The 23449-nt window shown below is 41.9% G+C and overlaps 1 protein-coding gene across 1 annotated transcript in view; it reads right to left on the bottom strand.

Annotated features, from left to right (window-relative positions):
- Window positions 1–840: 840 nt before the first annotated feature.
- Window positions 841–23449, bottom strand: part of LOC116734998 (trinucleotide repeat-containing gene 6C protein-like) — a gene marked incomplete at its 5' end in the record, with an annotated part of 42997 nt that continues 20388 nt past the window's right edge. The window contains 17 exons of the mRNA XM_032586575.1: window positions 841–8320; window positions 8403–8542; window positions 8633–8706; window positions 9472–9690; window positions 11140–11250; window positions 11645–11794; window positions 11934–12110; window positions 13227–13391; window positions 13467–13704; window positions 13834–13917; window positions 14078–14197; window positions 14386–14535; window positions 14639–14857; window positions 16266–16343; window positions 16531–16700; window positions 17016–17210; window positions 19256–21745. Of these exons, the coding sequence (XP_032442466.1) occupies window positions 7915–8320; window positions 8403–8542; window positions 8633–8706; window positions 9472–9690; window positions 11140–11250; window positions 11645–11794; window positions 11934–12110; window positions 13227–13391; window positions 13467–13704; window positions 13834–13917; window positions 14078–14197; window positions 14386–14535; window positions 14639–14857; window positions 16266–16343; window positions 16531–16700; window positions 17016–17210; window positions 19256–21745 (5186 nt within the window). The remainder of the gene's footprint in view (window positions 8321–8402; window positions 8543–8632; window positions 8707–9471; window positions 9691–11139; window positions 11251–11644; window positions 11795–11933; window positions 12111–13226; window positions 13392–13466; window positions 13705–13833; window positions 13918–14077; window positions 14198–14385; window positions 14536–14638; window positions 14858–16265; window positions 16344–16530; window positions 16701–17015; window positions 17211–19255; window positions 21746–23449) is intronic.

Here is a 23449-nt window from a genome sequence, read left to right as displayed (position 1 = left end):
AAAAAAAAAAGCAGCCCTAATCCCACCTCCCACCCTCCATAACACAAAACTGAGGAAAGGAAACAAAGATCAAAAACCCGTGAGGGTGACAGGCTAGAATCCCACAGTGCTAAAGTGTGAGATGCTCATTGGTTTAGGAATACACAGCATGGCGATGTAGCGCTAGGTCAATCTGAAGAGGGACCAGGGGGGAAGCTGGAGGTGGTGGGCTTCACCCCGCCCATCCGTTTGTCCCCTTAGAGAACAACTAAAACACATAAAAACACATCAGAACCCCTGCAATAAAACAGCCACTTAGAAGAAGCGGGCCATAAAATCCCCCAGACCCCCGTTTACCTTCTGCCCCGCCCAACACTTGTGCATAGATTCATGATCCTTTTACAACCAGCTCATGTTTCACATTACATCCTCCAAAAAGATCTGAAACAAAAATGCTCCAAAGCATGTCTGATTAATCTATTAATAATAATAATAATAATAATAATACCCGCAGCGGGAGAACGAGAGAGACAGAAAGATTAATGCACAATGTTCCTGATTCAGTCAGGATGGGACCTCATTAAGAAAAACACAAAGATTCAAACATACAGCATTTGCATGTTATTCACCATATTTTTTTGTCTTTTTTTTTCAAACAAACTCATTGACCACTTTTGTTTTTAAAAGTAAAGCAATTTTAATATATAGATTTATATTATAAAGCACTCCATTTTTGTTTAAAAGTCCATTATTTGGTTATTATGTAACTGCTACGGATTTAGAAACAAAAAAAAGAAAAGGTATTTTCTTCTGAAATCCATAACTTTCAGTGCTTAAAATTCTGTCATTTTTTTTTCTTCTTTTTTTTAAACTCATCATACATAAAAATGTACATTAAAATGGCGTGGAGTTGGTACTCTGGAACCCTGGCTTTCCTGAGACAAGATCCACTTTAATCGTGTGTGTGCAAGATAGTGAGCCTTTTTTTTTTTCCTTTTCTTTTTCTACAAAGGAAAAAAAAAACATAATACATAATCAACATTAAAAAAAAAACCAAACAGATAAGTTCATGAAATCGACATCAACACAAAAGGAAGAAGGTTAACAGAACAAGACAACACTGTTCAATCCCAGAGTTCTGAAAGTAGCACAGGAAATCTTCATTTGTGTAAAGTGTTTTTTTTTTCTTTTTAAAATGGAAGCATTTGTCCTTTTGCTTTCTTCTTCCAACATTCGTGTGGTTTGATTCCTCCTTTGTTTTGCTGAAGAAATAAAACTGTAAACTGTCAGTGGCCTTGCAGGAAAAGAAAAACAAAAGATGACAGGACTAAAAACAAAATAAAAAAAAAAAAAACAAAACAGAAAGGTAGGCACCTCTGAGGTGAGCCCTAGAAGCCAAGGCTCGGTCTGATGTCTCGCTCTTCACTCTCCGTTTGCTCAGATTCGGGAGAGTTAAAGTCCCTCTACCTCCAATCTATGGCCACAGGTCTGTAAAATACTTTTTTTTTTTTTTTTTTTTTGCTCTATTTTTTATTTTTTTTTACATATATGATTTTTTTTTTATTTTTAAAGTTTACAGTCTGAAAAATGGTGCAATACTCAATAATGATCCATACTTTCTTGGATTATTCCACAATGAAAGCCACTAAGGTAGATAAAACATTACATAAGAAAAAAAAAACAACAAAAAAAAAAACAAAACACACACACTTATTTTAGTCCTTGAGTAAACATTTACACGTGAACTGTCCCCCTGTCTCCCCTTCAGTACTTGTATCATGTTGTTCATGTAGCTGGGCGAGGGGCGAGGTCGACACTCAGTGCAACGCTAGAGGCTAGTTACAACATTACAATATAGTTTCTGACAAGCAAAAAAAAAAAAAAAAGTATACTGAAATGAAAAGAAATACGAGGCGGAGGAGGTTCTCCGCAGTAATCACAAGCTCTCATACAGGTGCATCTCAATAAATCAGAATGGTGTCAAAAAGTTTATTTCTGTTTACAATTAAAGAAGTGAAACTAACAGATTTATGCGTTTGGTGCTTATTTCTGTTAATTTTGATCATTATGAGGAACTGGGAATTCTCCCTATTGATTTTGTACTTTTTCCTTCCACTCAACTTTCAAAGTGACAAAGGTAAACTGAAGAAATACAAAAGCAGTTTTGAAATCATGAGTACATGTGAAAAAGTAATCACCTCTCTCTCAAATAATGACTGTTACTAACCATCTTTTTGGAAAGCTGAGTTCAAATTGACTTAACCAGTACCTTTCTGAGAGTAAAGGAGGCTAAAAAGATCTCAAACTAACAGTCTGGAAAGAGATAGGAAGATATTTCTAAGGCTTCGGGACTTCAGCGAACAACACTGGGTGGACTTGTGTTCAAGACAATAATCTTGGGAGGACCTTGAAAGGGCCTAGTCAAAGTGTGCACTTAAAAACAATCATCAAAATGACCAGAAATAAACAAATAAAAAATGATCCCCGCACAATAAATCTGTGTTCGATTTAGTTTTGATGTCCTTCCAGTGTACCAAAATGCACCTGTACGTGTTTTTACACCTGACAGACATTCATTCATACAGTACAAGCAGCCTTGTGCAAACACTCTGATAAGATGTAAAATTTGCCTTAATAATCAATCTTTGTTTTCAGACATTTCAAATTTTAGTAACTCTGAACAGACGCTGTCAAAATCTCTGAAGTGTATGAATCAGACGAATAAAAAAAAAAAAAAAAAACTACAAAAAAAGTGTTCACATTACATTATTGGCGCTTCTTTTTTGATTCAAGTATTTGTTCTCATTATTCTGTATTACTCTGATATGTTTATGATCTCGTCATCTGGGAAACAAATGGGAAGGGATGAAGCAAAGGGAGTAAAAGTGGGAAAACGGGTCAAGTCTAGCCACACACATCCATTATGTACTCTTGGTTGTATATTGTGTATGAGCTAGCATGTGCATATTCAACCCAGTCCTTTGATTTCTTGGGTCCCTTCTCAGACTAATGTCTGATCTGTGATTATGAAGCAGGTTTTACTCGAGCTCCAGTTGCCTTCAAAATTAATAATAATAATAATAATAATAATAAAAACATGTAAAAAGTAGGGAGAGCATCCGATTTCCGACACTTTACAGGTAGATAAGAGTGCAGATGAGGATGTGGGAGAGAGGCTCTCAGTGCTGGTGCTGCGCCGAGAAATCCACATCTGAGAGTCGACCCCCTGACCCACCTTCCCCCACCCCTCAACTTCAACACCAGCTCCAATGATTAAAGTCCAGTGTGGAGTTCATTAATGCAGGTTTTCAGGAACAATCTCACGAACAAACAGCACAGGCAAAAAGTGATTGTTTTTTTTTTTTTTTTGTTGAACGACGCACGTCCAAGGCGACTCTGGAAGAGGGCAAATCCCCAAAGGTTTTTTTTAGTTTTTTTTTGTTTTTAAGACTTGGTACCAAACTTGAGGTGCGTCTCAGCTTCTGAGTGCGCAGCTTTTTTCTTCTTCTTTTTTTTTTTTTGTAGTTTCTAGTTTTTGTGAAAATCTTGATGATAAAAAGAAAAAAAAAAATGTTTTTGGTTTTTAAAGAGATGTACCCGATGTGACCCATAAACAGTGCACAGACACATACAGGGACCTCCCTCGGACCCCCTTCCCACCTCCTCCTCCTACTGCAGCCGCTAAAAAAATAAAAATTAAAAAAAATATATATTCCAGTCCACTGTTCCTCAAAGACCAGCATCATCTGTCCTGCCCTTCTGCTTCTCCAGCGGCCCGATGGGTACGCCCCATCAGCAATGACTCCTTTAATCTAACATAAATGACAATGTGAGAAATTGGAAGTAGATACCAGCGATCCTGTTGGCACCAGCCTGAAGGAGCGACGACCAACAAATAGAGTCTCCAGCAGGTTGTTTAGTGTCAATCTAAAGAGAAGTGGGACTCTCTTTCAGTGTCCCCTACATTTGAACCCAGTGAGGTTTCAGGAGAAGCTGCCTGGTAATACAAGTTGTGAGAGGAGAAGTGGAGACTGGCAGATGTAGAGGATTGCTGCGGACAAACACCTCCTTTTGTCGTTTGCATAGAAATGGAAGGCTTGCTGTCAGTCGAGGTGGCTCTAAGTGTGACAGAGCGCTCCCAGAGTTCAACGTGAGTGAAGCCCGTCCACGGCAGAACAAGGCCGACCGCACGCAGGTCCGATTACGCTTTTAGCCGCCTGCTGAGGCGTACCGGTGGAACTGCGCGCCGGTTCTGCTCGGGAGGCGGCAGGAAGGGACAGGAGGGATGCTGAACACTGCATAAAGACCAGTATTTGAAAGCGAAGAAATGATCATCATAAACAATCAGAAGCTAGGCATGGACTGGTTTCCAGTATCAAGGTACAATCGGAGTGTAAAAAGTCATCTTAACATGCCAGAGGAAGCGCAGGAGTGACCAGTGTTTTCCGTACAGAGCATTGATTAACAGCGTTGCCCCTCCCCTGCTTGTTGCTGCGCACTGCCACCAGCTGAATGAGAGTTGTCTACTACATCTTTCCAATGCTGAGACAAGAGAAAAGTTTGGCTGTTAGGAAATATGTCTGGTTGCAGAAATTACAGACAGACCAAGTATGGAAACTAAAGGAGAGCCACCCATCAGTCTTATTAAGGCTTAATTCATACAACCCAGTTCGCTCAATAGTGAAAATAGTGTCGTGCACCGGCAGTGACAATAATACTCCTATCCAAAGCGGGGCAATAATTGTTCTTAGAGAGTCCACCATTGTTTTTCCCACAAAGGTACAAGGATATCAAAAAGAATTGATATCCTAGTGAGAAATTCCTCGCTCCATTTTTAAAGTTTTCCTAATAGTGTACAAACCAGCACATTAATGACCCCCATGAGGCTGCATTTCTCTGGCTTAACATAGTATGAACACAGACACGTTCATCATGTGTCTGTGTTAGACACATGAATAGAAGTACATTATTGCTGCTAACGTACAAGCTAAAAGCAACTGTCAGGCAGCTAGCTTTAAGCTAGCTACAAGATCAGATAGCCCGACTAATATCAACTTGTTACACTTAAAGTAGAATGACAAAGTGGTTCAATATTCTGCATAATAAAACAGTTTACAACTGAATTTAGTCGGTAAATATTTTCTGAGGTCTACATTGGAATAAAAAGGAATTCATATTGTAGAAAATACAACAGAGCTGCACAACATTTCAAATTGCAATTGGAACCATAATACGATACAAAACTGCAATCGTAAAGGACGGGCTGAATGCATTATTTGGTGAGTTAAATGTAATGCGACCACACGCTGCATGCCAATATACACTGATAGGTATCTTATTGACAGAGATGATCAAACTCTGGGACAATGATGGGGAAACAAGTCATTTCCAATTTCCAACATTCAACAGTAAAAGTCAAAATCTTCTGTTTTCTAAATATTGCGTAGCCCTAAATTCTAATTATGACCAAAATGTCAATTTGTTTTAGCAGCAGTGGGTCTAATTAATGCTTTTCTGGTTTAAATAAGAGCATCTGGATCCTGTAACACATTTTTATTATGAGATCTTTTGGTAGTACCTTGATACTGTGAAACCGTAGTATTTTTCTCCAAGGTTGAGAATCTCCTGACCCACACGTATCAGAAACTGTCATCAACAACTTCAGCAATAAAATAAATGCATCATGGCAATTCAGTTAAGTACAAACCAAAAGATAAACCCCAAAACACTCAAATGACTTTGATCTTTGACTAAAGTGATGTTTGCAGGAGAAAGACAGACAGTGGAAGTGGCGCTTGCTGAGGACATGCTCTGACATAGTAGCAGTAGTAGTAATTTCCGAGCTCCTCCCGGCGCGAAGGCGGAGGAGGGAGAGGAGGGATCAGCAGGGAGGAGGGCAGGCGAGGGAGGAGGCGACGGGGAGGGAAAGGTGAGGGCTGCTGCAGCTCTGCTCTCTGCAGCAGGCAGGCACTCAGTGGCCACACTATCACACCAGTTGGCTGGGCCTCCAAAAAGAAAAACACAAAAACAAGGACGAGACGGCGATCCTCCCTGCCGGATCCAGCTGAGCGATCCCAGACACCAAGGCGTAAAAAGTTCTCAAAGTTGCAATGTTAACAGTGATGTTTACTTTGATATAAAAAAGAAGAAGGTGAGGATGAGCGCTTTGAGTTTTCTTTGCATTTCCCTTCACTTTGCTACCGTGTTTGACATCCTCTGGTCCCACTGACTTAAGAAGGAAAAACAAAGTTCACATCCATGTCAAGTTAAAAAATAAGTACACAGAGAAGCCACTGAGCAGATTGCTTTGAAGTCTTTTTGCAGTTTTTATTTGCCAGTGTCGCTTCACCTTCCTTCTGTTCGTTGGCGTTGAGGGTATAAGGAGCAGCGGCGCTCTCGTTAAGTGCTATAACAGACCACCTATTCACAAGTCTTTGCCTCTTTTTTTTTCTTTTTTTTTCCTTAAAACTGAAGCAAATGCGGACAAAAAAAAGTGATCTTGTCTTCTGGGTGAGGGGAAAAGAAAACAAGCTCCTCTGAATTTGGTTTGTTGCCTTCTTCCCAAACACACACACATGCGCACACATAAAATCACACACACAAGTCTTATGGAGAGGTGGCTGGCTGAAGAAGTGCTTTGTATCAAAGTCCTTGTGTCTTGGACAGAAAATGGTTGAAGACCAGCTTGCTACTCTCCTGAGTTCACACTCTCTCTAAGGGGAGATAAAGGGTAGTAGTGGCAGTTTTTTCCTCTCTTTCTGAGGGCAGATAAAGTGTTCGCAGTTCACTCTTTCCTTACAGTCTGCTCTCAGTCGTAGGGTGCTTGGACGGTAGAGTCTGTGGCTTATATTGCACGTCGCTTGAAATGGTGGGTTTTGCAGGTGGAGTGGGCGCGCGGCGCAGGGGGGAAGGAACAATTTGAGGTTGTTTTTTTTTTTTATTTCTCCCAAAATGTCACTGAGACAGTCTGAGACCAAACTGCAAAAAAACATAAAAGAGCCCATAGACAGGCTGAGGTGCATCATCGTGTTTGTCTTTTTACAGTTCCTTTGTATTAGCAGTGGTTCATCTCTTCATATGTACATCCACCCACCAGAGACGGTTGACAGACACATTTGAGTAACATAATTTTCTAAGCTTTGTTTTGCAATGGTTCAAGAAAACAAATCATAAAAAATACTACAAAAATAAATGGCTTGAGCAAGGCGAACAAAGTTGCATCATTCCCTTTGAGCGATGTGTTTGTTGGGGGGGGGCACCTTGATCCAACTGCGGGGGAAAAAAAACTCAAATGCACTGACGTCGTGAGCTGCAGCAGCATGTACTTTCCACTCAGGTTTCACTGGCTCAGAAATAAGGGTGTGCAAGTTCTCCGTAAGCTTCTTTACCGAGTAAAGAGTGAGCGTGGATAGCAGGGCAGGAAACAGTTTAAGGCTAATATTAGTGCTGACAGAAACAAATGTTGGGTCTGGACCGGCTGACCGTGCGACACCCACTCTGATTGGAGGGTTTTATTAGAACTTTGGGAATGATGCCTTTCTCCATGGATCTCTGAGGTGCATTATGATTGCCTGAAAAGGCAGTGAGGGATCCCACCAGAATAAAGATGGCAGCTTGTCGCCATGTCAGTCGACTCGAGTTTGTTTAAAACAGCGACTTCCCCGCTTGTTTCTGTAAAATGTTTTTTTCTTCGTTCTTTGATAAATGAAACTCTGGGATCCGAAACCCACACAAAATAACTGCGACTGAAATGCCGTTTAACACACGCAAAAAAGGAAGAAAAAAAAAAAAAAAGAGCAGAGGAGGCGGACAAAGCCAAGCAGCGAATATGAAGCCTTGTCCTCCTCTTGACTCTCCTCCTCGTCTTCACATCCACACTTGATTATCTCCACACTGATTTGCAAGGTTTTTGCTCCTCTTTGTCAGTTTTTCCTCCTACATGGACTCTCCACTCAGCAGGTCGCCAGGCAGCAGCGTATTGATTGGCGTGGGGCTCCCCATGACTCGTCCCTCCTCGCCGCTCGGGGGTCCCCACAGGCTGGAATACTGCTGAACGCCTCCCCAGAGCAACTCCCCGCCCGTTTTAGTTCCGCCTGCTCCGAGCCCGCCACTGCTGCCGCCGCCACCGCCGCCGCCGCTGTTGTTGTTGTTGTTCCAGTGGGGTGAGTGACCAATGGGATGAGCAACTCCGGATCCGGAGCCACCCATCCTGGTCTGATTGGTTCCCGGGGTGGCCTGCCAGCTGGTCGTCCCGCCGAGCGACTGGCCCTGTGCAAAGAAGCGGTTCACCTCCTCTTCCCCGGCGAACTCTGCTAGAATGGTGGTGTTCCCCAGCACACACCTGGATGGAGACACAGATGACTCAAGTGTTAAAACTCTTTAGGGTGAGCTCCTCGTAAAGCTCTAAAGCTTCGGCGACGTACATGTGCAGAGACTTCTGAGCTTTGGCGGCTTCGTCCTTGGAGCTGTAGCGAACCACAGCGTTTCCCTGTGTCAGGTTGAGGTGGAATGTGATGAGGGGGCCGTGCTGCATGCACAGCGTACGCAGAGTGGAACCGTCAATCTGGGGGGGGAAAAAAAAAAAAAGTATGTCTGAATGAGAAGTCAATTCCTACATCATGAGAAGAGAGAAACCCGAGGAGGAAACCGTTACCTGTGGCGTTAGGTTCCTCAGAACCAGCCAGCTGCTGGTCCTGGTGGAGCTGTCCGTACTCCATGTGGTACCTGCTGCGATGAGAGGGAGAGCAGCAGAAATCAGACATCTGTTTACACGCAGCTTCATACTTTTCAGGTTGCTGTGAAACCAAAAAGTCTAAAGGTGGATGGGTGGAGTTGATAAAAAGTCACTAAAAAGTCAGTTGACATGTTCAACCACAACAAGTCATCCTCATATTTTCAAGATTACGACTCCCGCTAAGACCCGCCCGCTCTGAACGCTCAACAACGTGATGTAAGCCACATAAAAGTATCTCTTACTCTTTGCGCACTTCATTACTTCACAAAAACATTAGTACAGCTCCAGGATTTCACTTAGAGAGATTCCACGTTTTGGAACAGAATAACACTTTGATGTCTGTTTCTCTTGTTTTTTAACTTATTATTTTCACCAACCTCAAAATCAGTCCTATACTGCAAATCACAAAATCTTACCCAGTATTTTTTGTTTAGTTTCTAGATATTTGTTTTATATTTCAAATATCTTAGGACATCTGAAATAAGACAAAATTAACTTAGAGGTAACTTTTTAGCAACAAACATGAGCTTGTTTTAAGTCAATAATTTCTTAAAATTCCTTAACTATTACCTTTTTAAACCAATATTAAGGAATTATTGACCTAAAACAAACTCCTGTATCTTGCTCAAAGTTAGTTGTAATTCAGTTTTCTCTTATTTCAAGTGTACTAAGATATTTGCACTAGAAACAAGACAATAATCTAAGATTTTGTGTTTTTGCAGGGTAGTAGAACCAAACACATGTCAGTAAAGCGCTACCTGTGGTGTAAGAGCTGCTCCATCCTTGGGCCAGACCCAGAGAGCTTCCGCCCCAGGTGGAAGAGGGCTTTGTGTTTGTGAGGCCGGGTGGGGGGCGGGAAGGAGCCGTGGTGCTGCTCCGCGGACCCTGGGGGACTTTCCAAAGCTCGTGGGACAGAGACGCCTGGCTGTGAGAGATGGGACCTGGAGACCAGGTTGATTTCATTTCTGACAGTTTGCCTGGATGGATGGAGAAGAGGAAGGAGGTGGTTGGCTTACAACACCAGGTGGCTGAAAGACAGATACTCCCCAAGGAGGGATGCTACGGTCAAGTTCTTTAGAAGTGTCCAAAGTAAACTCCAACCTCTGAGCAAATATAGCTTCCAGCAGTACCAGGTAGCCTATTACAAATAGAATACTGGCATATTGTTCTGAAACGTTAATGTTAATCTTTTCTTCTTGTCATTTTCTATCACACAATGTGAAAGCACATAAAATGTTTGGTGTAACATAAAAATATGAAAAAAGATAACAACAAGTATTTCATTTAAAACAGGTTTGGGAGATAAATTTAGGACTTGAAGTGTGGAAAATGCCAATTCTCACTGTAATACTGAGATTTTTAAAATCCCAATTTTTTCCCTAACTGATCTTTCCAAACATACTTCATGTCATTTTAAAATAAAATAAAATAAAAAAAAAGTAGTAAAGTTCATTTTTAAGTTTACTTCCACATTTGGCAAGGTTTGAACAATGGACCTGGAAAATCCATTAACTGGAAGAAGTGAAATAAGGATTTACACAAGAAAGAAAGGAAGGATGTGTGGAATGAAGGACAGAAGGAAGGATGAACAAACAGAAGTAAAGTAAGATGGTAGGAGGTAAGAAAGAAGACACTGGTTACCCAGGAAGGAAACAAATAAATAATAAGGAATCAAGTAAAGACAAGAAAGAAGGCTACAAGGGAGGTAGGAGACGAGGAAGGACACAAAAAAAGAAGGAAAGATGAGAATAATGCAAGATAACATATGAAGGAGAGAAAGAAAGGATGAACACAAAGAAGGAAAGAATTAAGGTAATGAAAAAAGAAAAAACAAAGGAACAACAAAAAAAGTTCATGACTAAATACTGGAACAGTCTACACTCCGCTCTGCTTCACATGTTTCAGGTAACACACTAGTTCAGATTAAAACTGCAAAATAAATTTGCTGTGGATAATAGATCCAAGAGGAAGCCATGTTTGACAAGGAGTGGTGACATCAATGATGTTTTTTTTTTCCTGTAAATAGCTGGAGCTTTGGGCACAACAATGCTTGGATTGAAAGGTAAATTTTTCTCCAATATTTTGCAGAATTTGATGGGTTTCTTCCAGGATTGCGCTGCATTTACCTTTATTTAGTTTCTGATCAACTAGCTTACATTGCATGATGCTGCCACCACTGTGCTTCCAGGCAGGGATGGTGTGTTTAGGGTTATGCAAAGTGTTACTTTTTTTGTCACAGACTTTGTCATAAAAGCCAAAATCCTTCTGTGTGAAAGGTTTTCTTCTCATCACTCTTTCATAAAGCCACTTTTGTAAATATCTCTGAATACTGTTGCAAGGCATATTAGAGGAGAGAATGATGCCTGTCTGCAGGGATTCACTCACTGCAACGTAAAAGGAAAGGGGGTTGTGGATAAGCCGTGTACCTGCGTCGTCCATCTCCGGGGAAGAAAGACTGAACGAGCTACTGTAGGCACTGACTGGCCAATCAGTGGACGGAGGCAGAGCCTCGCTCTGAGATGAGGTGGGAGAGGAGCCTAAGCCGATGTCAGCAACACAAACAGAAAGACAAACACAAAGAAAAAGTAGCAAAGAGAGAAAATGGTATAAAGAAAAAGAAAAAGAAAAAAAAACACTAAAAATGGTGATCAGAGAAGCATCAACTTGCAAGTGACAATGGATATAGCAGAAGTTAAAAGTAGGAAAATGAAGAACACAAAAGAGAAGAAGCAGGATTTCTGAAAGCAGCCGCTGAATGTAATGTTTTTGTTTTCTCCTCGACACGTATTAAACGCCTATTAAAAATATTGCAGAAACACTCAAAAAGGTGCCCGCGGAATGTGACAAAAACATTTTTCAAACTTTAGTGAAGATATATATATATTTTTTTATTATTTATACTTCAAGAACCACCTTGACCTTTGGACTTACCTCCACTTCTGTCCCGGAGCAGGTAACGGTTGACATCTTGGATGTTGGTGTTGATCGTAGGTCCGCTGGGGACGCTGCCTGGAGTCACGTTGGGGTCGGTCTCAGGGTCGATGTTCTGCAGACCCTTCCAGGGTACACCAGGACAAAACTCTGAAGCAACGGAACACATACAGCAAAAAATGAGCACAAAAAGAAACATTTGTAACTACTTTTCATGTTTATTAAGCAAGACGCTTCCAAACTGACTTGGAATATGAAATGGCACTGTTATCCACAAGCTGTTACCTACCTGGAGGCCAGTTGATATTTGTCCCGTTGGCCATCTTGTCGCTGCTGTTCTTGCCCTGACCCCAGCTCTCTGGAGGAACCAACGGGCTGGTCGGAGACTCTGAACTTGATATCAGGTTGTAGGGGTTGTAGGAGTCGTCTAACTGAGGAGGCTTTCCAGGTGGGCCGAGGTTGGCACCTGAGAAATGTATCAAAGGCACCTTGTGAGAAATTTAGAGAATGAAATATAAGAAACTGAAACTTTTTGGGATTGTTCCTTCCAGGGTAAATAATAACGTATGTGTACCTATGATTTCAAAATCAAAAATAGATTATATCTGAACAATATTTGAAATATTAGCTTAAGAATACCAGAATTTAATTGCAGACTTACAACTTGATTTATGCTGTAGGACGGTAAAGAATCAACAACCTTATATGAGCTATACTTTAGAGAGTAGGACACATTTTTTTTGGGACAATTTATATACTTTCTACCAACTAAAATGACTTATGCTTGAATTATAATGGAGATTTGAATTTACCCAATTTGGAAAATATCAGCTGGACTCCTAAAACATACAAATAAATACATTTAATGTTCGTTCCGTTGTTATATTTTGAGGATCTTTTCTTTTTTCTCATTGTAAATGGATAAAAAACCAACAAACAAACATTATTTTGCCCTTTTCCTGGCCTTTTGATTTTCTCCCTGTGGGCAACTCTTAGCGAGTTAAAATAAAAATATATTAACTACATGAACTGTGCTTAATTTGATAATTATATTAAATTAACACCAGCAGATGTCACTGTTGGTATTCCAAATACTCTCACCAAATTAACACCAAGGTCAGAATTCGTTTTACTTTGACTTAAAATACTAATTTTACCCATGTACAGACATAAATATTCAAAGGTCTTTACTAAGACAGATAAGACTTGCAGTGTTTAAGTTTAAACCAATATTCAGTGTAAAATTTAATTTACTTTTGCAGACAGTAGAAACTCCAGGTCAAAGTGAGCATTTTGCAGAGTTATCACTGTCTTTCAGCACTGTTTTTTTTTATTTTTGGTTTTAGTGGCCTTTATTTTATCTGGCAGGACGGTGGCAGAGAGGGAAAGACATGCGGCAAAGGAACAGAGGACAGGAATCGAACTTGGGATTGAGTTGAGGTCTGTAGCCTCTGTATACGTGGCGCCCGCTCTGACCACTGCACCACACGGCGCTCCGAAACTAACATGACAACAAACGCACCTCTTTGAATTCGTTACTAAAAACTTTCCCACCCTGACCAGCTCCCCGATCTCCTCTCACCATGTTTTCCCAGGTTGGGCTCAAGAGGAGACGAGTTTCCAGAAAGGCTTTCAATGGAGTTTGGGTGTGTCCACTGTGACAGCCGGGACTGCGGTAGCGGTGGGTCCTTCATAGGAAGGCTTCCCACATCGATACAGTTTGGATTCATGTTTGGATTCAGTCCAGCTGGAGGCACAAGAAGATCACATGAGAGATGCAGTAAAAGCACAATTTCTCTTAAAATCACATTCAAACACTTACAGAGAGCGTAGGGGCTGTAGGTGTTGGGAGATGACTGCGGCTCTTTGGTCTGCAGGTCAGGTAGGACTGGAGTCTGGGGGTGACCCGGATATGAATCCAGGGAGGATTTGGCCCCACCAGGATGCAGGCCAGAGTGGGACGACTGCTGCTGTTGCTGCTGTTTCATCAGCAGAGCCTGGGCCAGCTGACGCTGGTGTTGTTGGATCTGCTGCTGCATGTTATTGATTGTACGTGCAACCTGGGATTAGGATGCAACAGAAACAACAGTTACAGCTAACACAAGAATAGTGCAACATTTCCACCCGCACACTGAATTTTTCTGTGATTAGAAGTGGAAGAAAGAATAGAAGCTCAGAGAAAATCTTACTTGCTGCTCTTGTTGCCGAATGGGGCCAGAAACATTGCGCTGTGCCTGCAACATTTGCTGTTGAATTTGTAAACGCTGATATGCCTGTGGAGAAGGTGACAAAATGGTTAAAATCTCTAAAGATTTTAAATATTTACCCTCATAATAAAAAAGAACAGCTTGAAGGGAAGTCTTCAAGAATGATTGGATAACACTCTGGTATATATATAATAAAAGGCAAAGCAGATTAAGCTGAAAGTCTCACCAGTTGCAGCTGGTAAAGTTGATTCAGAAGGGTCATATGTTGAGGGTTTATTGGTGAGGTTAAAAGTGCAGGATTCAGACCAATGTTTTTTGCTGCAAACTGTAAGAGCTGTGCTTGAACCTGTGGAGACACAATCGACATTCAAGACTCAATTAAACTGGCACGTTGGGATTTGATAATGCTAAAAAGGCATCAGTGCCAACTTTGAATATTTTCCTTGAAAAACTTTCATACTCAACCTACTCTTTAGCTCATGTAGAGAGACGCTACATACAGGAGTAAATATTTTTTCCTAAGTGTAAGTATACCTGAGGGGAGAGAAACTGAGGCACTTGCGCACGTAGACTAGGCTGAGAGGAGCTGAGAGGCGGCACTGGTGGCTGAGGAGGCGGCTGCGGCTGCTGCATGGCCCGGGTTTGTGCTGCTCCACCACCACCAAACATTCCACTCTGCATCTGCTGGAAAAACCAACACAGCCTGTCAGCGTGATCCCTAATTTCTTTCCACAATCATTTCCACTCGAGTTGCCTTCGGATTTACACATGTATTAATGTCAATCACCTTATCAATGAAGGGCAGGCGAGGGTCTGTTGAGGGGTCTTTGGAGAGAAGTGGAGGCCGAGGGCAACTCATGGGCTTGTTGATGAGCCCGTTGTTGTAGTCGTGGCCGCCAGTCCCGATCCCACGCTTGTCAAGCTCTGTCTTCTTCTCCAGCAGGGCACTCATGGCCTGATCCAAGTTCATATTGTTGCTCTTCAAAGCCTCCTCTGCTGGATCCCTCTGGAAATAAAAAACACAAACCATCAGTGCTGCAGCTGCGACACGACCACATGAACCACTTCAATGTCGTAAGCACTGAAATGAAGCACACGCCGACGCGGCGCTAAGCTGCGTTTGTTTGCGCAAAAAAACATGCGACAAATGAGCGGTCGTGTTACTCTCGCAGTACATTGCAAATTTATTCACATTGGTTTCAATTTTTCTAATTTTTTTTGCTACAACCACAAACCTTAATGTAAATGATTAGAATTGTAAGCGACAGACCAACAGAAAGGGCATAATTATGTTGTGGCAGAAAAATAATACATACAGAAACTATAAAAACATGCTTTAATCTAAACCAGCAGAGCTCAAGCTTTCCACACCAAACATCACATCATTAAATACAACATTTTACAAGCACCACAACAAGCGTAACATGTCTTTTAATTCATAAAAAACATATAGATGAGAAGTAAAGGAAACTTTCCTATTAATCCACCACCATGCAGGTGTGGCTGAAGGATCCTGTTAATTGTGAACTGTATTTGTCCCCAGAATTAAGCACCTTTACGCTCAGAGAGGAAATACAAGGAAAAGACTACGTGAAAAGGTAAAAGTGGAAGCTTTTCACCAAAGCAGACTTCTAAGTCCAACATGGCTGCCATGCATTTGCAACATAGTGATGCTACTTGCAGCGAGACACAAAGAAGAACGTGTTTGAAGTGGTGATTGGTAAACATCTCCACTGTAAGTGAACCTCCCTCTCAAACTTAATGAAAAACATCTCCACTGCATGATGCTGCCATTGCCATGTTTCATAGTTAGTTTTCTATTTACTTTGGTCTCATTTGATCAGAGCATCTTCTATATGTCTACTGTGTCTTAGAAAACTATAAACAGGATTTCTTATGGCTTTCTTTCAGCAATGATTTTGTCTTCAGGCAGTCTTTTTTTATAATGAAACGTTTTAGTGGTACATGACTAATAGCTGTCCTCTCAAGGGATTCTCCTATTTGAGGTATGGATCTTTGCCACTACTTTAGCTGAGATTAAATTACACACATACTTCAGCTCACTAGCTGGTTTCTTAAAGCATTTAGTTGTCCTGGTTTTTATTTAGAAGCATAAGAAGAAGTGGAGCTGAATACAAATGCATGCCACAATTACCAGATTCTTACTTGAAAAAGACCATGTGTTTTTTTCTTTAATTTCAAAATTATGGACTACTTTTCATTAATCCATCATCTAAAATCCCAAATAAAATACACTAATTTAATAGTTATAATTTAAGGCCACTGTATTCACATTTTTCAGGCTTATTTCATGCACTGTTGAACAAATTTCAGCCACTCAAGAAATGCTGGAAGAGAGAAAACATTACACTTTCTGAGGGCTGTAGAAAGTGAACCTAAATGATTCAACTCACAGGGAAGCCCATGTCTGTGAGCTGTTTGATGAGCTGTTTCATGATCCAGACATCTTCCTGTTTCCCTGGGATCTTTACCTGAGGAAATACATGAACAGAAACTTATTAGCATATGAACGCTGTGTAATTGTGATATTATAAAAGAGCATAAAAACAGATTTAGAGAGTATGTTTACTAGATGTTAAAAGAATAAAATATGATACTCTGAAAGAAAAATTATCAAATAAAAACATCCACAGCGAGTTTGTAATAAGAGCTTCGTACTTTCTGTGGGCCTTTTTTGGATGCATTGCCCCAGGAGTTACAGGAAGAGTTGCTCTCCTGGGAGGCTGTGCTGTTCCACATGTCTCCCTCCTCAGAGTCCCACTGACCCCCTGAAAGGCTGAGCTCTTCACCTCCTCCTCCCCCCCACCCATCTTGCATAGGTTTGGAGGCTACAAAGTACACAAAAGGAAAAAAATACATGAAGTGTATTGTAAGACACATTACACGTGTGAAATTTCTTGTGAAACAAAATGCATTGGTAGAATTTAATAGTATGGTAGTAGCATGACCATTGAAGAATAATAGCCACTAGGGGTCACTGTAGCTCAATGCGTGGAATCCAAAGGGCTGCAACCCTGTCATATTGATGTCCTTGACTCATCACACAAAAAAACTCTTGCTTTTCTTGCAATGAATCAGCAGAGGAGCAGATTATTCTTCAGAAATATTAAGTATGATCAGATATGCAGCATTTTTATTTTTACCAGGTTTGCCAGGCGCTGCTGTCATCGCTGGGTTGCTCCTGCCGTAGTTGTCTGGGTTGCCATCTCCCCAGGCTCCGGGGCCTCCGCTCGGTTTGCCCCAAGCAGATGTGCCATTATCCACGCTGACTGGAGAAGGTGCCGGTTCTCCCCAAGAGCTTTCAGATTTTGTGTGGGAGCTGGGAATCTCTCCCCAACCTGAAGGTCGCACAAGGACAGCAGCTTGTCAATGTGAAAACCTCAAAGACGATTCGTATCCAGAAAACATCTTTTGCATCCACAGAGATTTTAGCAGATTTGAGTATTTTTCATAAGTCTGAAAGTGTGGGTGGCAAATGAGACTTTTATTGTTAACCATTTTATATCAAATTATTTAGGGATGCACCAATATGAAAATGTACAAGCACCACAAGCACTATCTGACATTATTTTGCCATTAGGGCTGATAACTGATATTTACCAATATCATACTGTATATATATTTAATTACCCAATTGACACCTTGAAAAAAAACAAAAAAACGACCACATCTCTGACTTCACCACTGCTTCTGTACTTCAATTAAACTTCTCCCACAGTCTTGGGCTGTGTCACTATCACATGACCAACCTCTACCACACCCTATCCAGAAACAAACGGCAACAAGCTGACAATACATATCAGTTGTTACAGTAAGTCCAGTTTTATTTATCAGATATGTCAAAAAAATAAACATCATCAATGTTAGTGCCTATATATTGTGCATTCCTAAAATTGTAGCAAGAGTGACCGTATTTGAATTCAGGCAATGAGCCATTGCTTGGCTAAGCTAAATATCAGTCTCTCGTGTAAAGAGAGTCTGAAGTTTCAGTTTTAATAATTAAACTTTTAACTTAATTATTAAGTTAAAAGTTTTTATTGCAAATAGTTTTATCCAAATATTTGACAGAACCATGCTTGGTTCTTGGGTCTGTCTGCAGTGTTTCACTGTTTTACAACTTGATTTCTATTTGCTGGTTGTTTTATTTAGTATTTTATGTAAAGCACTTTGTAAAATATGTTTTGAATAGTGCTCCAGGAAAAAAACCCCATTACTTACACATGTATTTTTGAACAAGATCATGTATTGTATATATATATATATATAATTTTTTTCATGGTTGCTGTATTTTAATGTTTTTTGTGCCTTATGACTCATAAGATATCTAAATTATCCCAAGGGGATCAACTCACTAGTGTGTAAAATAAAATAAGGAACAACTGGTGCCTTTAAATCATTTTAGAAGAATGGGTTGAAACAGTGTTTTACAAAACACAAACAAGTCTGTCAGACGTTTATCATATGTTTAGATAGTAGTGCCAGCTAGGCAGGCAGGGAGGGAGGTAGAAGACGGCTTGGCTGAGCAGGACTGTGGATAGAAGTAGGCAGGGTCCATTTAGGATCTGGCTCATCCCAGTGAGTTTTGGCATGAAAAGCACCGTGTTGCCACTACGCCTGCAGCAATGCCAGGCCCAACTTAGCTCTCCCACTAGGAAAAGGTCAGGTCCTAAAAGCTGCTCCAAAATTATAGTTAACATCCAAAATTCTGGTAGGACCTGCCAGAAACTACCGTACACAGATCTACAAGATTTACATTTTCTTATTTTAATCCGACACTTTGTGATGAACATAAAAGTTATTGTTCCTTATTCTTAATTCACTTCATGTTAAGAAACAAATAAAAATGCCTGGTATGAGGTTTACTTACCAGCAGTAACAGCAGGTATGCTCTAATGGGGAACAGCAGGGGGCATCTGCCCTTACTAGCTGCCTGGGGGCTTGCGCCACCTCCTTCAGCTCAATTTCTGACAGATGGTGGCTTCCAAATAATCACTTCTGATCTGATTCAAACTGTTTGTAGTATATTTTCAAATGGCATTATTGTAAACCCTTTTTCAGTCTCTGCTTGCCAAGGCCACCGCTGAAGTCATGTTCTCCATTGTGAGGAGCTGGCTGGATGGCCGGAGTTACCAGAGCCTTGCCGATTAGGAGTAAATCCAAACGGTACAAACTAGGTCAAGATTTTACCTTAAGTGGATCAACAGATTGGAGCTTAAGGGTGCACTGTGCTAACTACCTGAACAGCTTTTATGTTTGACACTTTAAAGAGTGAAAAAGTAGTGATTTCAATTCTGGAATATTTCAGAACAAATGCACTGACTTAGTGATTCCAGCCAGGTTTCACTGTAGCTTATTGTAAAATTTTATCAATAGTTTATCTTACCTTGAGCTATCAGAGGACCCCTGATGTGAGATGTTCCAGACTGGTGTTGCACTGAAGGATCTACAGCCCCACTGGCAGGGCCTGGGTTTTGAGTGTTTTGGCTATGGTTCTGTAAAGGTGCAGGCGGCCCATGATAGGAGTGATTGTGAGCGTGGGGATGGTTATTGCTAGGACCTGGAGGGTTACTACCTCCTGTGGTAACTTTAGCCTGGACCATCCCTGGGTTGTTCCTGTCCCACAGGTTGACTGCTTTATTGTAGGTACCGGGGTCGCCCCAGGCCGAGGTCCCGTCATCAATCTCCATTTTGCGACGGATTGAAGGCGGAGAAGGCTCTTCCCAGCCTGTTGCCTCATTTGAGGGTTCTTTCTTACCACCACTCCAGGATGCACCCTGCTTCACAGAGCCGGGACCACCCCAAGAGCCCATAGTCCCTCCTCCGCTATTACTGCTGGGCCCATCCTGAGGCTTGCCCATCCATCCTTGAGGGGGACCACATGGCCGCTGTGGTGCAGAGTCACTCCAGCCTCCGCTGTTTCCAGTTCCAGAACCTCCATGTCCTGAAGAAGACATTCCCCAATCTCGCTTGTTTTCCTTCCAGTTTCCTGATTCTCCTTTCCAGTCAGGGCCAGAGGAGCTCTTTTTACTCTCTTCTGGTTCTCCCCAGTCCCCAGTGTTATTGCTTCCTCCACTGCTGCCCCAGGAGTTGGATGTTTTGGGTTGCTCTCCCCAGCTCTGGGATGTTGACTTGCCTTGTGAATCATCCCAGCCAGATGATTTCTCCTCCCCCCAAGATTGAGCCCCGTTCTTGGGTATGCTGTTGGAAGGGCCTCCTGCTGGAGGGTTACCCCATCCACTAGGCCCTACTGGGTGCTTTACATTAGTGGGTGTGTCTCCCCAACTGGAACTGGGCGCATGTGAAGCAGCCATGCTTCCACCCCAACCAGAAGGTCCCTGTGAACCAGGCACATCATTTTTGTTACCAGAGTCAGACCTCGAAGCAGGGCCCGTGTTAGTGTTTGAGGGTCCCTGGACATTGCTTGGAGCTGTAGGTCCAGAGCCCCAAGAATCAGTGCCAGCGTCATTCTTGCGTTTAGAATCGTCCATGTCCCAGGTTGTGTGCTGGCGAACAGGAGTCTGACCCCAGCCAGTGTTGCACAGCACCCTGGGGTCCAGATCCTGGGCAGGCATCAGAGGAACTGTTTTTTCTCTGGTTGGGTGATCTCTCTGTTGGGGATATCCTTCCATGCTGTCACTGCTCCCTTCACTGGCACCAGCTGTGCTCACAGCTCTGCTCCAAGTATTGGCTTGTGAATCCTGGGGAGGAGAGCTGGGCGCATCCCAGCCTCCCTGGGCCTCTTCGCTATGCTGTTTCCCCCAGTCTCCACTGGACTGTTCATTCCAGCCTCCAGACTTTACAGTTCCACCTCCCACATTGCCCCAAGCAGAATCCCAGCCAGGTCCTTCCTTTGACGAAGTTGGCTTTGAATTGCCACCATTACCCCACAAAGAGTTGCCATCTTCTCCGTTGACCTGTGAACCCCCTGGTTGAGGCTGTCCCATAGAACCCAAGCCTACAGGTGAGCTGCCCCAACCAGACATGTTTTGAATCGGGCTAGGAGGTTCTTGTTTTTTAGTCTGATTTGGTCCATCAGTTTTAAGGTTTTGAGGTTCAGAACTGAAAGACACATTCGTGGATGGAGTGAGGTGTGACTCATCAGAAGTCATTATGGTACCCCATGCGCTGCCAATCCCAGAAGACTTGCCGTTATTGTTGGCTCCAGAACAGGCACTGGTTTGGGCTGGTGGGGGGCCAGGAGGGTTACAGAGATTAGGTGTAGGTTGAGGAGATGAAATGGTGTTGGCTCCACCTGAGCTGCCTCCCCCTGTGCCTCCTCCATCATGCCCCAACACGGGCCATGCAGATGGGTTGGCATTAGGGTTTAGGTTCAAGTTAAAGTTGGTGGTGGAGGACGATGAAGAGGAACCCCAGCCCCTGCTGCCTCCTCCTACTGGGCTATCGCACTTCCCTTCATTACCCACTGAGGACTGAGGGGGGCAATGAGAAGGTCCTGGCCCAGATCCCCAACTGCGATTGGTTGCAACCTGGCTAGAGAGCATGCTGGTTCCAGTATGATTGACAGGGCTAGGCCCACTGTTGGCTTTGCTGTTAAGGTGGTTGGCAGCGAAGTGGCCTGTCTGACTATTGGCTCCCGTGGCCATACTCACTGCACTACAACTACTGCTTGAACTACTGCTGCTGGTGGTCAGGTGACCAGGGTCAGTGTCCAAAGGGCATCCTGCTGGAGAAGCCTGGCTCTGACTGAGAGTAATAGAAGGCCAAGCCTCTGAGTCCTTCTGGTCAATTATCAGTTGATCCCAGCCACTGGGACTGGTGGAAGATGCAGCACTTGTGGCACTTCTGTTGGCTGGCAGGTGTCCCCAGGGGGGGTTATCATACTGGGTTCCTTGGCCACTATGCGGGGGCAGTACTGTGAACATAAAGAGAGAAAAAGAACAAAAACCAATCAGAAATGAGGGCAGACAGACGTGATTTCACAATTTCATAACATACACATAACTAAGGCTAAAACAATGTAAGCATCTAATGATGTGTAAAATGCTTTAAAATATTTTTTTTATTGCATTACCATAATCTCAAACTAAAACTTTAAAAATCCAATATTTAACTGGATTAAATTTATTCAGTATGAAACATGTTAATAAATAACTGTTCAACAGTGGCACAATTATTGGTATCCTCAACATTTCCTTAAAGATACATGTTATTAAAGAATTTATATTAAGTATTAGTTTGTATTTCGAAAGGAAAGTAAAGTAAAAAAATATTTTCCAAAGCCTGATGTTGGAGAGCGCAGCCGATATTTGAATCTCAGGGGTTTTCATACCATCCATTAGATCATTTTCATGCCTGAGGGATTCCAAGAAAAGCCTTTTTTGTCCTACCATGATAAACTGCCTCCCTACATTCCCCTCTAACTTTAACTAGAAGAGCATGATTTGGTCAGCAGTCAATGCTCCAGTTGGGTCTGGTGTGAAACAAAAAGAGGAATACCAAAGCACGGGTAAGTCTGGTGGAAGATCTGTGACTTTGTAACTCAGTTTCTCTTCCAAAGACCCTAGAAATCATGTTAGACTGCACGGCATAATAAACTAGTGAACTAAGAGTGGACCTTCATTGTGTTTTTAAGTAGGATAATGTTTCAAGACGTATAGCCAAATCAATACAGATATTGATCACTATGGCTAAAATTAACCTCCTTGCAGGGCCATTAGAGTCCCCAGACATATAACTTGTTAAAAACCTGAGATGAAAACAACATAAGTGAGGATCAAAGACTCCGAGTCTGGACTCTAGAAGAGAGATTGTGCAACATAAAAATAAAAAAAATGATCACTATGTATTCTCAAACTTTATGAAAGTTCATTCATTAAGAAGGGGTTGATCAACGTACTGATGGTTGATCACTGATGGCCAAGTACTGTGCCATCAGTGTTTTGATTAAAATGGTTTCTTGACATAAGATTTTCCCCCACACTGAATAAATATGCTGATATCAAATATTTCAACATCTGAGTTTTCAATGTTTCTAAAGTTTTCCAAATCCTAAGTGCAAGTGGCAACAAATGTTTTTGTGTCTGTGTATCTACACAAACTACAGAGACCTACTGGTCGAAATAGAAACTACCTAGATTAAAAATCTGTTGATCAACAATGACTGTTACAGTGCAAGTATTGAGCAATTCTAGAGAATCACTTTTAAACATATGCTTTACTTCAGGTTACAGTGTATTAGTCACATATTTATTTCAAAGTCGGATTTGCAGATTTTATTTCAAAATAAAGTCGATCAAAGTGCAAGCCAGACATTGTAGTTTTTCTTTTTTGTGTGTTACACACTTCAATCAAGGATGAGTTCCTACAGCTTGGTCATCTCTAGCTTAATAACTTCAAACTGCAACAAACATGACCATTACTTAGAATAAAGCATGACTACTTTGCTGCCTAGGAACAATACTCCTGTCGACTCCTGTCTTTTTATTTGCCTTTACCCCTATGTAAAACTGTTCTAACAAAGTCAAGCTTTTACCATTACAGAACATCGGGGACTATGATTATGAAGGTAGTGCAGCATTACTGCATGATTACAGCTGTTCCTCGTGCTGCATTGGTT

Source organism: Xiphophorus hellerii, chromosome 16 (assembly GCF_003331165.1).
Source record: "Xiphophorus hellerii strain 12219 chromosome 16, Xiphophorus_hellerii-4.1, whole genome shotgun sequence".
Lineage (NCBI taxonomy): Eukaryota > Metazoa > Chordata > Actinopteri > Cyprinodontiformes > Poeciliidae > Xiphophorus > Xiphophorus hellerii.
Note: the sequence above shows the minus strand (reverse complement) of the source record. Positions and strands in the feature narration are given on the sequence as shown.